General features: G+C 29.8%; 3 protein-coding genes across 3 annotated transcripts; 2 read left to right on the top strand and 1 right to left on the bottom strand.

Moving 5' to 3' along the window:
* Nucleotides 1-4,477: 4,477 nt before the first annotated feature.
* On the bottom strand, nt 4,478-9,054 carry LOC123266951 (ubiquitin-related modifier 1 homolog). The gene is made up of 5 exons (XM_044731398.1): nt 8,914-9,054; nt 8,762-8,829; nt 8,400-8,481; nt 7,269-7,317; nt 4,478-4,619 (listed from the first exon to the last, which is right to left on the bottom strand). Exons 1-5 carry the CDS (start codon nt 8,955-8,957, stop codon nt 4,551-4,553), a joined length of 312 nt encoding a protein of 103 aa, XP_044587333.1. The 5' UTR covers nt 8,958-9,054; the 3' UTR covers nt 4,478-4,550.
* Nucleotides 9,055-9,397: 343 nt separating this feature from the next.
* LOC123266950 (DNA-(apurinic or apyrimidinic site) endonuclease) lies at nt 9,398-11,767 on the top strand. Its single transcript, XM_044731397.1, has 2 exons — nt 9,398-9,694; nt 10,054-11,767. Exons 1-2 carry the CDS (start codon nt 9,503-9,505, stop codon nt 11,593-11,595), a joined length of 1,734 nt encoding a protein of 577 aa, XP_044587332.1. The 5' UTR covers nt 9,398-9,502; the 3' UTR covers nt 11,596-11,767.
* Nucleotides 11,768-13,086: 1,319 nt separating this feature from the next.
* LOC123266481 (armadillo repeat-containing protein 1-like) lies at nt 13,087-16,155 on the top strand. The gene is made up of 4 exons (XM_044730723.1): nt 13,087-13,342; nt 13,413-13,748; nt 15,160-15,369; nt 15,790-16,155. The coding sequence occupies exons 1-4, from the start codon at nt 13,229-13,231 to the stop codon at nt 15,961-15,963; spliced, it is 834 nt and encodes a 277-aa protein (XP_044586658.1). The 5' UTR covers nt 13,087-13,228; the 3' UTR covers nt 15,964-16,155.
* The last annotated feature ends 238 nt before the right edge of the window (nt 16,156-16,393 follow it).

Below are 16,393 nucleotides of genomic sequence, written 5' to 3'. Positions count from 1 at the left end.
CGGGCTCTAGGAGAAAAAAACGCACCAGGATACCTTCGCAGAATGGTAGCGAGCTACTTCACGAATAGGGTTCTGAAATATGACACGAAGAACGGTACGGAAGAGTACGAAATCACTGGAGGAGTGCCACAGGGATGAGTTTTAGGTCCTCTGCTATGGAACATCATGTATGATGGCCTCCTGAGAATAGCATTGCCTACGGGAGTCAAACTTGTAGCATATGCGGATGACGTAGCTGTCGTGATCGTCGCAAAGCACCTCGAAGAAATAGAAATGGCATTTGATATTACATTCAGACGAGTCAATTATTGGATGGACATGGTGAACTTGCCATTAGCCAAGCATAAAACCGAGGCAGTGCTCATCACCATTAGAAAAACGGTAGAAACTATCAAGTTGAGAGTCGGAGAACAAGAAATCACATCACAACCATTTATCCGTTATCTGGGAGTGATGCTGGATGCCCGACTCAACTTCAAGCAGCAGGTGGAACACGTCAGTGCCAAAGCGTCAGTAGTGAGGGCTAGTCTCGCACGGCTGATGCCTAACATCGGAGGCCCAATGCAGAGCAGGAGGCTACTATTGTCATCAGTAGTCACATCAGTGCTCACTTACGGAATATCCATTTGGGCTGATGCACTGGAAATCCAGAAATCATGGAGAAAAGCTGGACCAGTATATCGACTGAGTGCCCTACGAGTAGCTAGTGCCTTCCGCACTATATCAGAAGAAGCAGTGTGCGTCATTGCCGGAACCCTACCTCTTAGAGTTCTAGTAGAGGAAAGACGAGCCCTTTACCAACGAAAAAGGTCAACTGCACTGAGCCCTGAAGAACTTAGAATTGAAGAACGGCAGAACAGCATAGGCCGATGGCAACTACAATGGGATGCTGCAGAGAAGGGTAGGTGGACGCACCGCCTCATACCTCGGATCGACATTTGGCTTAACCGGAATCACGGCGAGGTCAATTACTATTTTATACTATCTTACGCAGATGTTATCGGGAGTATCTACACCGCTTTAAGCACGATGACTCTTCGAAGTGCCCGTCCTGCCCAGGAGTTGCTGAAGATGCGGAGCATGTCATCTTTGTATGTTCTCGTTTCGATCCATAGCGCGAAGAGTTGGAGAGGATCCTGAACCAGAGAATGCAACCAGATTCACTAGTGGAAGCAATTTTGTCATCAGAAGCTGCCTGGAACGCTACCAACACGTTTGCAACAGAAGTCCTCAAAGACTTGCGTTCCACCGAAAGAAGAAGAGCAAATATCAGAAGATAGAAGGAAGGTAGTTAATACCTTAGCCACCAGAAGGAAGAGCAGTAGCTAGTTCCTCCCCTCACGAAGTAATGCCTGACGGCGGTTCCCATGAGGGATTAGAGGAAAGAAGAAAAGGGGTTTAGGGTTTAGTGAGTAGGGGCGTTAGCGTCGAGTTTTAGTATGACGCTGCGTCGAATCTTCACATATCCAGGTGAAACAGCTATGCCTGGAATCCGCAAAAAGATTCCCCCCTCTGAAAAAAAAAAAAAAAAAAAAAAAACACACACACACACACACACATACACACGCGCGCGCACATACATACAGACATACGGACATCATCGCGAAAACAATCAGGGAAGCTTCCTAAGACCTCAAAACGTCAAGATCTGATGAGAACTCGATTTTCGAAAAACGGGGTAAAACCAATAACTTCCCGATTTTTGAAAATTTTCAATTTTCTTAGCGGGAAGTTAAAAATCGCAAGTTACAGTGTTTCCGGAGTTTCATACATGACAGACAGGAAATTTTTTTGACCTATTTTGATGTCTTTTCCCGTTTCTATTGCACTAAACCAATTTTTGAAAAGTGTCAAATTAATCTCCATTAAATTATCTTGACAATAGTATAAAAAATATCTTGATTCCGTCAACTAACAAGACTATAATAATAAAAATAGTTGCCGTAATGAGGCGAAAAAAATTTTTTGATCGTAAAACACTCTCTGATGCTTCGCATCATGAGTCGTGCAAAACGTCTTAAATTTTCAATTCAAATTTTAAATTTTTTAATTCATACTTATACACGTAAAACATTTTTTGAATAGTAAAATTTTTAAAAAATACCAACTAAGGTAAAAGACCCCATTAGTGGCACCTCTAAGCCCTTATTAGTGGCACTTTTTTTTCAATGAAAAATGTTCTACTTGGAATAAAAATTAAAAGATTTTTTGATCTAAAGGTCTTAAAGATTAGAAATAATATATTCATAATAAAAATTAATGATTTCTTTAATTGAATAAGTACCAAAATCAAAGAAAGTGTCAGTAATGGGATCCCCGCCACTAATGGGGTTTTTTACCTTAATAAAAATATTTAATTTTACAAAATTTTTTTTTTATTAAAAAATGATTATTAAATTATAAAAACTGTAAACGTTCTCTAAATTTAGCAGTACGTTTCATCTTTAATTCGAAGCGAGATGAACATGTTTCGCCTTATAGACGTGAATTGGGATGGCTATCAATAAAGAGTCGTCGAATGTATTGTACCTCTTGCTCGTAAGCCCTGTTATTTGCGTGAATTATTCCAAGAAGACCTTACTGTAAGTCGCTCTGAGAGACTAGCAGCCAAGAAAAATAATATCCTCTTTAAATTGCCGAATTTTAGTACAACCCAATATAAATCTTCCTTCGTTGTTACAGTGATACGACTATGGGAAGAATCACCGGAGGATATTATAAATTCGTCTAGTTTAGAGTCTTTCAAAAACAAGATGTTTGATTATTTATTTAATCCTGATGTTTGATCCTAAACTATTAGTCAATCCTCTTATTTTTATTGTTAGTCTTCAAATTCTTAGTGAACTTACACTAAGCTTCTTTATAATTCAAATTTCCTTTTTTGTTTTTACCGCTATCTCAAAGAATCTTAAATTTGTTAGTTAATTCTTTATGAATTCGATTTTTATAATCTTAAAATATTCTTATGTAAAACACTTAAAATATTTGTAGCTTAAACTGCATAATAATGTAAAAAATTCTTATATATATTTTCTCTTTGCCATTTGGCTTTAGCCTTGGCATAATTGTTAATAAACTAAACTAAACTAAATATATGTCCAATTAAAAAATCTTTAGTTTTTTTGTTTTTATAAAAAAAAAAATTCAATAGTATTAAAAATATTCAGAAGTATTGAAAAAAATTCAAATTTCTTTATTTTCAATTTTTTTTAATTGGTTTTTATAAGAAAAAATTCGATAGTATTAAACATATTCAGAAGAATTGAAAAAAAATCAAATTTCTTTATTTTTAATTGTTTTTTTTTTTTTTTTATTAATATAAAAATAAATTCGATAGTATCAAAAATATTCAAAAATATTCAAAAAAATTGAAATTTCTTTATTTTCAATTTTTTTTAATTGTTTTTTTTTTCGATAAAAAAGAATTAATTTTTCGTTCCATCACACTAAACTTCATTTTTATGACCAATTATCAACGCAGTATAATTTAAAAAGGGGTTAACGTTCTCGATAGGTCATAAAATCTTATTATCAATAACATAACTATAATTCATACGCGACCCAAAAATTTATGCTGTTCCACGGATGAAGTATTGTGATTAAAAGCAATCAAAATAGAAAAATTGCCAATCTGAAACAATTAATCTGCTAAAAAAAATTTTAAATAAAAAATTCCAAATCAAAATTTTTGGATCAAAGTTGAGACCTTTGACCCGGAGATAAATAACACCTGAAAAAGGAGAGAGTTTGATATATTTTGGAGTGATTGTAATTATACTCGGAGTGAAATTTATCTGAAACAAGTATGCGCAATACTTAAAATAAATTGAAAAAAATATTTACGATTAAAGCTCGTAACTGGATGTGTCGGATGGCGATCGTTGTCCGTGGTACAGATGAATGTGAAACGAGGTTCTACTGACTAGCTGCATAAATCTAGCGAGGTAACGGCCTCAACCGAATTGCAAAGTTGGTCGCTCGAGCACGTAACGCAAACCCGAGTACCTCGAGCGTGCGTAAATACACATGGCCGCGTTAGTATCGCGCGTATCCCGTAATCCGGGAGCTCATGGACAGCCCAGCGCAGCGCTCTTCTCTTCTCGCTCCTGTGTCGTCTCCATGAGCGCAACCGTATATAATATAGTGGATACACACAGTGATGTAATCATAGGTGACACAATTAATCACTGGACCATCACAACCTGCCAGACCATTAACGATTGGGTCCTGGGTCCACCCTCGCCGCTATCATCATCCGGGATATAGAATCCAGAATGATCTCTGGGCTCTCTACGGAACTCTATGGGCTTACAGCACACATATTCACATACTCACACCAGGGACACCTCGTTAGAGGCTCTTACATCGATTTTTCTTCACCCAATACCGTAAATGTTATTAATTGACGCCAATTATTCTCACCAAGGTCGGGCGCCTCGGCTATTTTCTTTCATTTAGATAAATTACCACACCTTTATTCGATTTCTTTTATTTATTTATTTATTTATTTCAAGTTTTTTTATTGTCATGATATATATGTGCGAGGTGAATTAACCTCCGTGGAGCGTTGATATGAAGAGTATGGTATCGTTAGGTGACAAATTGTATTCTCCTTGACCCTAAAAAAAAAATTATTAGTTACAAATTATGTCAAGAATTAATAATATAAAAAAAATTGAAATAAAGTTATTTTTTAAAAGTAAATTTGACTAAATTTTAAAAATAATTAATTAAAAAAAAAATAATTATTAAAAATATTTTAAATAAGTAATTTAATTGCTAAAATCTTGAAATTCAACAAATAATAAATACTCTAGCAACCTTGCAGTCACTATGCGACTGCCATGACTTGTGAATTATAAATAAATAAAATTTTGCATTTTTAAATAATGACTTCTGTTAAATTGCACTGTATTTCCTTAAATATTGAAGTTTTTAAATATATAAGCTCATCCTGATGTTACACTCATCGAGACCTTTCATTTGAGTACCCAAAAGATTTTTTTATATATTTGATATATTTCACAAATATCACATGTATAAAATATATGAAAAATTTCATGTGGGTACTCAAACGAAAAGTCTCGATGAGTGTAACATCGCAATAAGCTTACATCGTTAAAAATATCAATAATTAAGAAATGATATTGTATCTTGTCACCAAATAATGTTATTGAAGATATAAGCTCATCTTGATGTTACGCTCATCGAGACCTTTCATTTGAGTACCCACAAGATTTTTTTATATATTTTATATATTTCACAAACATCACATACATAAAATATTTCATGTGGGTACTCAAACGAAAAGTTTCGATGAGCGTAACATCAAGATGAGCTTATATCTTTAAAAATATCAAGAATTAAGAAATAATATTGTATCTTGTCAACTAACGATGTTATTGAAGATATAAGCTCATCTTGATGTTATACTCATCGAGACCTTTCATTCGAGTACCCACATAATTTTTTTTATATATTTGATACATTTTATATTTATGACATATATGAAATAAATAAAATATATAAAAAATTAATGTGGGTACTCAAATGAAAGGTCTCGATGAGTGTAACATCGGGATGAGCTTATATCTTTAACCCTTGGTCACTCGCGCCATGAGCAGATCGTCGCCTAACAACTACTCAACCTATAGAGACTCACTAAAGTGCGAGCGAGAAACTAAAAAAGACGCGAGTGACGAAGGGTTAAAAATATCAATAATTAAGAAATGATATTGTCACCTAATAATGTTATTGAAAATATAAGCTCATCTTGATGTTACACTCATCAAGACCTTTCATTTGAGTACCCACATGCATTTTGATATATTTTTCATATATACATATATAAATATATGAAAAATCGATGTGGGTACTCAAATGAAAGGTCTTGATGAGTGTAATGTCGGGATGAGCTTATATCTTTAAAAATATCAATAGTTCACTAGATACAAGGTCATTTCTTAATTATGTGTCTAGAGATAAAGCATTTTCGAATGCAGCCTAAATACTTATCATAATAAATTGACTATCGATGAGAATGATTTGAAACCTTGAAAAGAGACAAATTCAAATCAAGACCTTTGCAATGACACTAAATTTTACTAAAAAAAAACGATTTTATCATATGACTATCCTCGACACAAAATTTTTCTTATTCTCTTAATAATATAGATTCATTTATTTTTTTTTTTTAATAAATTATTTCTGTACGAAGTAATAATATATTAATAAATTCATCTTGATAAATTGAAGAAGAACCTCAATTATGTGTTAGAGTTTATCATTTGGTGGTGCAGAAGGCAGTATCGCAAAACTACTTAGCGCTTTGAGGAAGCTGTTTCAGTAAGAAAATTTAGGACTTTATGACTTAATAATTTACGAGGCATAATAGTGTGAAAAAATAATAAATAAAGGGGTGTCTCGTGTGGGCGCGAAGACTATAAAAACAATAAAATAAAAAAGTTTAGAGTAAGAGAACAAACAAGTGAAAGAAACGAATAGATATATACAATAATAATGATAGTAAAAAAGTAAAGCAGCAACACGAAAAAATATAACAGCACAGCAGAAAGCTTTCGTGAAACGTGGGTATTATCATAATAATGGGCAAAGCCATCATCTTTCTACCGTCTGGTTTCTCTCTTATTCCCTATTCTCATTTCTCCTTCATAATATTCTCTATCGCACTTAGAGCTAACACATCTCTTGTCCCTCGATTCTTGCTCTTTCATTCCGTCCTCTCCCTGGAGACTGCTCTCGCGTACTTCTCGTATACCTTTCGTATCTTAATAGCCAACGCGTCGGCCTTGGGAAGCTACATTTACAAATTTAAAATGATAATTTAACTCTTGTGGGAGTGGCTAACGGAAGTCATTTGTGCTCTTTCACTTGTCGCCCTCGTCTATCAAACGGTCTAGCTTCTCTTCTTAGGACGCAGACCGAGAAGGTATCGCCCGAGCTGAGAGAAGAATCAAGAAAATTATTTCCAGAACAAAAAGATTCCTTTATTTTTCCCCAGGACTTCTTATAGAGATTCTCGAGGAACCCACTGACGACTGTAAAAAAGGTGTTTGGACAGCAAGGGCATTTGTCAAATGTCACCACCAGCTGTATCGCCTTCCTGAGGTAAAAACTCACAGTCTTCAAGATTTCTATTCTTTCATACGCTTATATTTATTCCTACGTCTGCTCTCGGGATTATTTTTTTATTCACCACGAGTAATAATTTATTAATACTAATTGGCTGATTTTAAGCCCCTGCTTACCAGCAGTTCCCAATCTGAATCGTTTACCAGCACCAGGATTCCCGGTCGGCTGAAAAATAAATCCAAAGTATCTCATTATACTATTTATTTTTATGAAAATTAATTTAGCATGACATTAAAGTTAGCACTCACTAAACAATTTTTTAATTCTAGTTAACAAAAAAATTATTTTAAATTAAAAAGTTTTAGGAAATTGCATTTCTTATTTTTTCAAATTTTTACATGTCAATTTTTTTTTTGCCATAATTTATTTGTTACAAAATTATTAAAATTATTAAATATACGCTAAATTAATTTACATAAATTTAGCAGACATTTGATAATTTTAAGAATTTTTTTAACAAGTAAATTATGGTAATAAATAACTAGAAAAAAAATTGACATGTAGAAATTTAAAAAAATAAAATATGCAATTTTTTGTAAATAAGTTTTTGGAACAAATTCATTTGTTAAAAAAAAATTAAAAAATAGTCAAGTGACTGCTAACTTCAATGTCATTAATTTAGTACGGCTGCTCAATTTTAAAACACAGTAACTGCAAAATTTTTATACCTGATTTTTTTTAGTATTGCTGCATTTCTTATAACTTTTAGACCTTAATTTCAAGTATTTTTTCTTTAAAATATTTATATTCAAGTATTTTATATTTATAAATCAAATTTTTCATCAATTTAGCTCGCAAACTTTTCTTTAATAAAAAAAATTTTTAAATTGTCCGTTACTGTGTTTTGAAATTGGGCAGCCGAGCATCTATTTGATAATTTAAAAAAATTTTTTAACAAATAAATTATGGCTAAAAAAATTGTAAAAAAAAATTGATATGTAGAAATTTTAAAAAGTTAAAAATGTAATTTTTTAAAAATAATTTTTCGGGAAAAATTTGATTGTTAAAAAAAATTAAAAAATAGAAAAAATGACAGCTAACTTTAATGTCATTTTATTTTTAGATAAGTCACTGATGGTGATTTATGGAGTAATTTTATGACAATTCACGAGAAAGTTAGAAATAATTTATCACTTTTTTATTGATAAATTATCACCAGATGGTTAAATATTTATGACGTGATTAAAAGTTGTCATAAAAATTTTATATGATTAATTTTTTTATTATAATAATTTTAAAATTCTTACACTGTGTCGTTCTGCAGAAATAATTCTTCTCTTTCCTTTAATAAGTTGTCACGGATCCAAAATATTAAATCTTTTAATGTCCCTGATAGATATTAAAAAATTATTATTATTGAATTAAATTTTAATGTGTTATTAAATGAAAATTAAGTTAGCCGACATCTAAAAATTTTTATAATTTTTTTTAATGAAAAAATCAGTTCAAAAAAAATAAAAATAAAATTTCATTTGTAAAAAATTGAAAAACTTTAGGAGTAATTAAAAAAAAATATTTTATTGTTTCAATTAAATAAATGAAAAAAAATTAAAGACGTCGGCTGACTTTCGTATTATTGTTAATAAATATAAAAAAAAAATTTACTCACAATTTTTGTTACCAGGCAAATTTATTTGATGTTTTTTTTTATTTCCAAACAAAAGTTCGGCTCCACCTCTGAAAATATATTTTTTTATAATAAAAGTCGAACACATTAAATTAAAAATAACAAAAATAAAAATAGGTTAGTTTTAATTTTACCCAAATTCAATTGTAATTGGTAATTCTGCACTTTCCGAAGACATTGTAATTTATTATATATTTTTTAATTATTTATATTCTTTTTTTAATAATGTTATTATTTTTTTTTATTGTTATTTTAAATTTTTTAAAAATTACTTAAATGACAATTGTAAACAGCTTTGTTTAAAAGCGATAATTTGAAAATGTTTATAGGTGGCAGCACGTGAAAGAGCACAAACTGTCGAAAAAAATAATTTCTACAGTATCTTCACACCGCACCCACAGTAAAATAATTTCAAACACTCCGCGGGGAATTTTCATACCGGAAACAGAGTCACAACCCCTTTAAGAAAGTTATTCGCGTGCGCGTGAAATCAGCTGACTTCTCTTCAAGGTATTTTTTTCTTTTACAGTCACTTTTTATTCAGATAATAATTATAATTATAAAAATAAAACTGTCAAGTATATTAATTATTTATTGTCTTATAAAAAAAAGCAAAATTTTAGTTAATAATTGCTTAAATATCTAAAATTATTATTTTAGTAACAAAGTTTCCCGCGTTTTTTTCGGCATACCGGCATTTTTATTCGGCATGTTAGTCCATCGATGGGAAATACGCTCATAAGAAGTCAAGTAGTTTCTAGCGTTAAACATTTAAGGACCACGTTTTTGTATAAATTAAATAATAAAATTATTAAAATTTATCAAAATCCAAGTACATTGAAAAGTAATCGTATAAATAATATTTATTTTGAGTTATTTAAGATGCCACCAAAACGTGGACGCACTGCTGTTAAGGTTAGTTAATTTTTTATTTATGAAATTGAAATCAGCGGACATCTTACAATTTTATGGATTTTTATAACAATTAAAATTTTTTTTTATTTGCAAAAATTATAAATAATTTTTATTTTTTATAAAAATTGTGAATAATTTTTTTTTATAAAAACTAATAAAAAATTGTGAATAATTTTTTTTTATAAATATTAATAAAAAAATTGTGAATTATTTTTTTTTATATAAATTAATAAAAAGTTGTGAATAATTTTTTTTTATAAAAATTAAAAAAATTGTTAGATTTTTTTTTATTAAATAATTTATTAATTATTTAGCAATTAAAAGCTGACTGTCTAATAAATTAATTAAATTATTTTCAGGAGGTCGAAGAATCAAATGGACAGGTCGAGGTTGAGCCTCGCAGAGGACGCACCCGTGCTGAAAAAAACAAAGAAGAAGACCCAGTTGAAGAAAAAGTAGAGGTTCAGCCCAAAAAGAGAGCAGCTAAAAAAGACGCGAAGAAAGAGGAAGAAAATGGCGGCGAGGTAGAAAAAAAATCAAAAAAAGGAAAGAAGAAAAATGACGAAGACTCAGAAGCTGACAATGAAAACCTCGACCAGGAAGCCAAGAGCGGCAAGCAGGTCGAACCTGCTGAAGAGGTAGAAGAAAAACAGAGCAAGACTAGGGGAAGGAAGAAAAAGGAGGAAGCTGATGAAAAAGAGGTAAAAGAGGTAAAATCTAAGAAAGGAAAGAAAGATGAGAAGCCTAAAGAAGATGACAAGAAAAAGCCGCCAGTAAAGCGAGGCAAAAAGAAGGCTGAAGATAAAGAAGCCGAGGCGGTTGATGAAGCCAAGGAAGAGGATGAAGATGTAGAGATGAAGGAAGAGGATTCAGAGGCAAAGGCGGTCAATGGTGATGACAAGAAAAAATCCAAAGCTAAACCTCAGAAAAAAAATGAAGATGAACCGAAAAAAATTGAAAATGAAGACAGTTCTAAGGGTAGAAGCACCAGGACCAATAAGAAGAAGAATGAGACTGCTGATGAAGAGGAACCTGCTGCTAAAAAAGCCAAGACTCCGGCAAACAAGACCGATACAAATTTGGATGAGATAAATTTTGACTGCGATAAAGAAAATGCTGAAGGCAACAAGTCGAATTTTAAAATCTGCTCGTGGAATGTCTCTGGAATCAGGGCCTTGCTGAAGAAGAACGGGTTTGAGTACATCATCAAGGAGAATGCTGATATAATTGCCCTACAAGAGACCAAGTGTGACTTGTCGAAGCTCCCTGACGACATCAACATTCCTGGGTACAAGCACAAGTTCCTGGAGAGCACGGGTCACTCTGGGTACTCTGGCATCGCGGTGTACTCCAAGGAAGAGTTCGTCAGCGTCACTGAGGGGATCAACGACCCGGATCTAGACAAGGAAGGACGTATGCTGACCATCGAGTATCCGAACTTTTACTTCGTTAATGTTTATGTCCCCAATGCTGGCGACAAACTGAAGACCATGGACAAGAGGATGAAGTGGAACACTTTGTTCCAGGAACGCATCAAGGAACTGGACTCCAAGAAGCCAGTTATCATTTGTGGAGATCTCAACGTCGCGCATCAGGAAATAGATCTTAAGAATCCCAAGGCTAACACCAAACACGCTGGGTTCACGCCCGAGGAGCGCCAGGGGATGACTAGTCTTCTAGAAGCTGGGTTTGTCGATGTCTTCAGGCACTTTTATCCCGACAAAACTGACGCCTACACCTTCTGGTCAAACTTAGGCAAGGCTCGGGAAAAGAACGTCGGCTGGAGATTAGATTACTATTTAGTTTCTGATAGGATTAAGGACAAAGTGTGTGATACTGTTATTCGGGATAAAGTATACGGCAGTGATCACTGTCCCATTGTTTTGTTTGCTAATCTTTAATCTTATTAACTATTATTATTTCTATTCCCTAACTAAGTTTATTTTTAACTTTAATACCTTTGTATTTAATATTTAATTTATAAGAATGTAACTTTCAATGTTTTACCGGTTTTTAAAACTTTCATAATGTAATTGATACTTGATAGAAATAAATGATAACTTTGGAATAATACACTTTTTTTTTAAATATTTATTAGTTTTTTTTTTTTATTTAATTTACTTATAGTAATTAATAATTGATTTAATTATTTTAGCTGTTAAGGTAAAGATAGGTTCATTGTAAAAAATTAGAAGGTAAAAGACTCAGTTATGGACACTTGCAATTTTATTTTAATTAAAAAAAAAAAAAAAAAAAAAATTAATCAACTCTATTAAATTAATAAATATAATTTTTGAATAAATTTTAAAATAATTGATTTTTTGAGAATATTTTATTTTTTTATTTAGAATAAAGTTGCAAGTGACAAACAACTAGTATCAATAACTGAGTCTTTTATCTTAATAGTAAAATTAAAAGACATCTGTTAATTTTTTGGATTTTTATTGTGACACTTGAGTTGACAGACAATGAAAAAATTAAAGTAGATATTTAATCATTTTTCGAATTTTTTTAAAAAATAAATTAGTGCAAAAAAATGACATGTAAAAATTGTAAAAAAATTAAAAATGCAATTTTTTAAAAATCATTTTTTGAAAGAAATTTTTTTGTTAAATAAAATTAAGAAATTGTCAAGTGACTGCTAACTTTAATGTTATTGACTGTCATTAAAAATTATTTTATAAAAAAAAAAATTTACACGTGAAAATTAATAGTAAAAATTTTTAGAAGAATTTTTTTTTTTGGAATTGATTTGTTATAAAAATTTTTGAAATTCACAGCTAATAGCTAACTAACTTCAGTATCATATTTTTATAACTAAATTGTTATGAAAAAATTATTAAAATTAATTTAGCAGGTATTTCATTATTTTTAACAAATAAATTATGATGACATTAAAGTTAGCAGTCATTTGATAATTTTTTAATTTTATTTAATAAACAAATTTTTTTTGAAAAATTATTTTTAAAAAGTTGCTTATAATTTTTTTAAATTTCTACATGTAAATATTTTTTTCTCATTCTTTTTGCCATAATTTATTTGTTAAAAAAAATTCTAAAAATTATTAAATATCTGCTAAATTAATTATCATAAATTATGGCAAAAAAAATTGACATGTAGAAATTTTAAAAAATAAAGAATGCAATTTTTTAGAAATAATTTTTTGGAAAAAATCTGTGTTAAAAAAAAATTAAAAAATGGCCAAGTGATTGCTAACTTTTATTTCATAAAAATTACAAATGCAAACTTTTAAAAAATATTTTTTTTTTTTATAATTTATTTTTAATAAAAATAAAAAAAATTTCAAGTCATACCAAACATAACTTCAACTAAAGAAGTGACATTTTCCGCCATCTTGAGTAGAAATCTACGGAATCGATGATAAAAAAAAAAACAAATAGTCCCCAGCTGTTCTCTCAAGTGACATATATATATAATAATAAGTAACTCCAATAAATATAACAAACTTAGTTTGTTTTATACAATAATTTAATGGTTTAGTTAAATTGTCAGTTCGAAAAAATTAGTGTTAGAATGATCAGTGAAATGGAAGGCGAAGATCTGACAGATTCGGAGCAAGTTAGAGCTACACTGGAAACTTACAAAAAACTGGCCAATGATTTTTCAAATCATGATACTATTTTAAAGGTCAGTTATTGATAATTTTTATTTTTTATTTTAATAATTTTAATTTATTTATTTATTTATTTATTGACAGGACAAAACAGTGCTCTCGTATCTGGCTTATGTCCTAGAATCTCCAGACGTAGAAGTAGTGGAAACAGCTCTGGATATCTTGGAAGTATTTACCAAAAACGTTGAAAACTACGTTCACTTGACGTCGACATTTGGGATCCGTGAAGCCCTCGAGTCTGTAATAAATAAATATTGCATTGATGACCCACATATAGCCAAGTACGGGCAAAAAGTAAAAGATGACATTGAGCGGATGAAGCCACCGATTTATAATTTAAGAAGCCGTTGCAGGCGTGTTATTGAACCAAAGAAATTAAAGACACATGTTATTGTCCTGCATGTCAGTGGACTTTTGCCAGTAAGTTGTCAATTTATTTTTAGTAGATTTTATAGAAATTTAACTATTACATTTGTCCTCATGGCGGAACTTTTGAAAAATTTTGCTATTTTTTGACTCAGTTCATCGAGCTGATTCAGAAAATAAACATAGTTCAAAAGTTTATATACATATATGTACGATATAACGCAGCTTGTCTGGACGATAGCGTCTCTAATTCATAATGAATCTTCTCCAAACTCAACATACATTATTTTTAGACGAATACCAAGGTCAAGTTCAAAAATGAGCTTAATCGGTGAAGTAGTTCAGAAATTGAGTTGCAGTCAACTAGTCAGACTGACAACATTCCGAATTAATAAATTACTAGAACTTAAAAAGTAAATATAAAATATAATTTAAAATAATTAATTTTACAAATTTTAAAATTCCGAAAAATATAAACTTGAATAAAGAAAAAACTAAAGCTATATTAATAGAATCTTTTAAAATCACTAAGTCTCAATAAATTAAAAAACATAACAACGAAAATTTTTACGTCAAAATGAATGAATAGACGAACACTTATTTAGCCGAAAAATGTAAATATATAGTTATTTGGATGAGTAATTTTCGGCCGAATCATTATTCGTATGAGTATTCGGATGAATATACGTCGGAAGGAACTTTTTTCGAAATTAAATTAATTTTAACTCTTGAGGAATATAAGATTTATGATTACCTATATTCGATAGCTCGGTGTTTTATAATTTTCAAAATTGTTTTTCGGCTGGTATTCTATTTAAGTTAATGTATTTTATAAACTTTGAATGTAGCGGAATTTTTAATTTTCTAGAGTTTTGATAATTTGAAATGTTGTCGATCTGACTGGTTGACCGCAACCCCAGAAATTAAAGAGTTTCAAAATTTTCAAAATGCTAAAAATTCATATTTTAACAATTTCTTTCGCGGATAACTTTTTAATTAAATAATTCATCGAATTTTTGTAAATTTTATTTTAAAGCCCATCAAACGAGATTTAATTTTCATGTCATTTTATTCTCCTAGACTGAAAATAATGACATTCAAGTTAGCAGTCACTTGACAATTTTTTAATTTTATTTAACAAAAAGATTTGTACCAAAAAATTATTTTAAAAATTTTTTTGCCATAGTTTATTTGTTATAAAATTTTTTAAATTATTAAATATGGGCTACATTTATTCTCATCTGAAAATAACCTATTTGTCTGAAGATATTCAGTGAAACTTGACTATTGCATTCGTTTTTACTTAGAGAGAAAAGGGATTCCATCAATGTGATTGAAGTATTTGTATTATCAGTGTTGTGATTTCATTTAACTAGGAAATCTACTTCCATTTCGGCTACCGAATGGCACTTTTTTTATTTATTGATTTTATTTTCTTTTTTATTTTAATCTGCTTCTTTTCCAGGAAACTAGAACAGACCTAGAAGCGACTCTAGTTAGGGTTGAAGGTCTCATATCGTTAGTTGTTGATGTTGACCATCAGCGCGTTACCATGAGAACTCTAGCCAATGTCTCAGCAAAGTGTATTGCTGAAGCTATTAGAGATAATACGAAAAATATGGAGGCTAGATTAGTTACCAGGAATAAATTTAATCAAGAATTTCTCGTTAAATTGGTAATTTATTTATCTAATTATTTTTAAATAATTAAATTATAGCAAGAAAAATTTATTTAAAAAATTTTGATATTAAAGTTAACAATTACTTGATAGTTGTTTTATTTTATTTCACAAATAAATTTTTATCGGAAAAATTATTTTTAAAAAACTGCATTTTTAATTTTTTAAAATTTCTGCATGTCAATAATTTTTTAAAAATAATTTATTTTCTTGAAAAAAGATTTTTAAATTATTGAATATCTACTAAATTAATTTTCATACAAAAATTTCATTTTTAGAAGCTCTAAAAAATTATCAATTTTTTAAAAATAATTTATTAATTTATTTAAAAAAAAAGTTAAAAATTGTCAAGTATTTGATAATTTTAGTTTAATAATTCATTATCAAGAATTAATTAATTTTATTTATTTTAAATAGTTATCTGTTGATAATGGCGACTGCGAAGACTTACCAGAATACTTACCTGAGGAAGAAGAAGAAGAAGAAAACCAAAAAGACGGAATTGTTTCGTTGTTTTCTGGATTGAAACAAAGCGCTTCTACGATATACAAATCAACAACTGAATTTTTGCACAGTTCTTTTTACTGGTGAATCTCTCTTTGTCTCAAGTTAGATTAATTACTCTTAGGATCGTTAATAATTAATTAATTAATTAATAAGTAAATAATTTTTATTTATTTATTAATTAGTTCATTAAAATAGGACCATTTTTCCTCAAGCTCATTTTCATTCTCATTTCATGTATATATTAATAAAGTCTCTATTCTTTCCAAAATTAAAAAAAAAATACTAAATTTATCTCTATTAATTAATAATTAATTAAAAGTCTTGAATTTCATGATATTAATACTCAATTATTTAATTATTGGGTTAAAATATTTTTTCTCGTCCCTCGAGAATAACATTTTAGTCTCATGCTATGAAAAAAAAATTATAAAAATATTTTTAACAGTATTAATTGTTCTGAGAGATTTGTTGTATTTGTAATTGTTGTAATCTCACTGTTTATATTTGCTTTTTT

This window comes from Cotesia glomerata, linkage group LG6, assembly GCF_020080835.1.
Source record: "Cotesia glomerata isolate CgM1 linkage group LG6, MPM_Cglom_v2.3, whole genome shotgun sequence".
Taxonomy (NCBI): domain Eukaryota; kingdom Metazoa; phylum Arthropoda; class Insecta; order Hymenoptera; family Braconidae; genus Cotesia; species Cotesia glomerata.
This window is presented reverse-complemented; position numbering and strand designations above follow the sequence as displayed.

Excerpts from the sequence above, each read along its gene's own strand:
- LOC123266951 (XM_044731398.1), bottom strand. The coding sequence starts at position 8,957 with ATGTCTTCGGAAAGTGCAGAATTACCAATTACAATTGAATTTGG. Across the intron at positions 8,482-8,761 it reads TTTGCCTGGTAACAAAAATT|GGACATTAAAAGATTTAATA; the intron begins GTGAGTAAATTT and ends AATATCTATCAG. Across the intron at positions 4,620-7,268 it reads ATTCAGATTGGGAACTGCTG|GGTCAAGGAGAATACAATTT; the intron begins GTAAGCAGGGGC and ends TTTTTTTTTTAG.
- LOC123266950 (XM_044731397.1), top strand. The coding sequence starts at position 9,503 with ATGGGAAATACGCTCATAAGAAGTCAAGTAGTTTCTAGCGTTAAACAT. Across the intron at positions 9,695-10,053 it reads GTGGACGCACTGCTGTTAAG|GAGGTCGAAGAATCAAATGG; the intron begins GTTAGTTAATTT and ends AATTATTTTCAG.
- LOC123266481 (XM_044730723.1), top strand. The coding sequence starts at position 13,229 with ATGATCAGTGAAATGGAAGGCGAAGATCTGACAGATTCGGAGCAAGTT. Across the intron at positions 13,343-13,412 it reads ATCATGATACTATTTTAAAG|GACAAAACAGTGCTCTCGTA; the intron begins GTCAGTTATTGA and ends ATTTATTGACAG. Across the intron at positions 15,370-15,789 it reads AAGAATTTCTCGTTAAATTG|TTATCTGTTGATAATGGCGA; the intron begins GTAATTTATTTA and ends TATTTTAAATAG.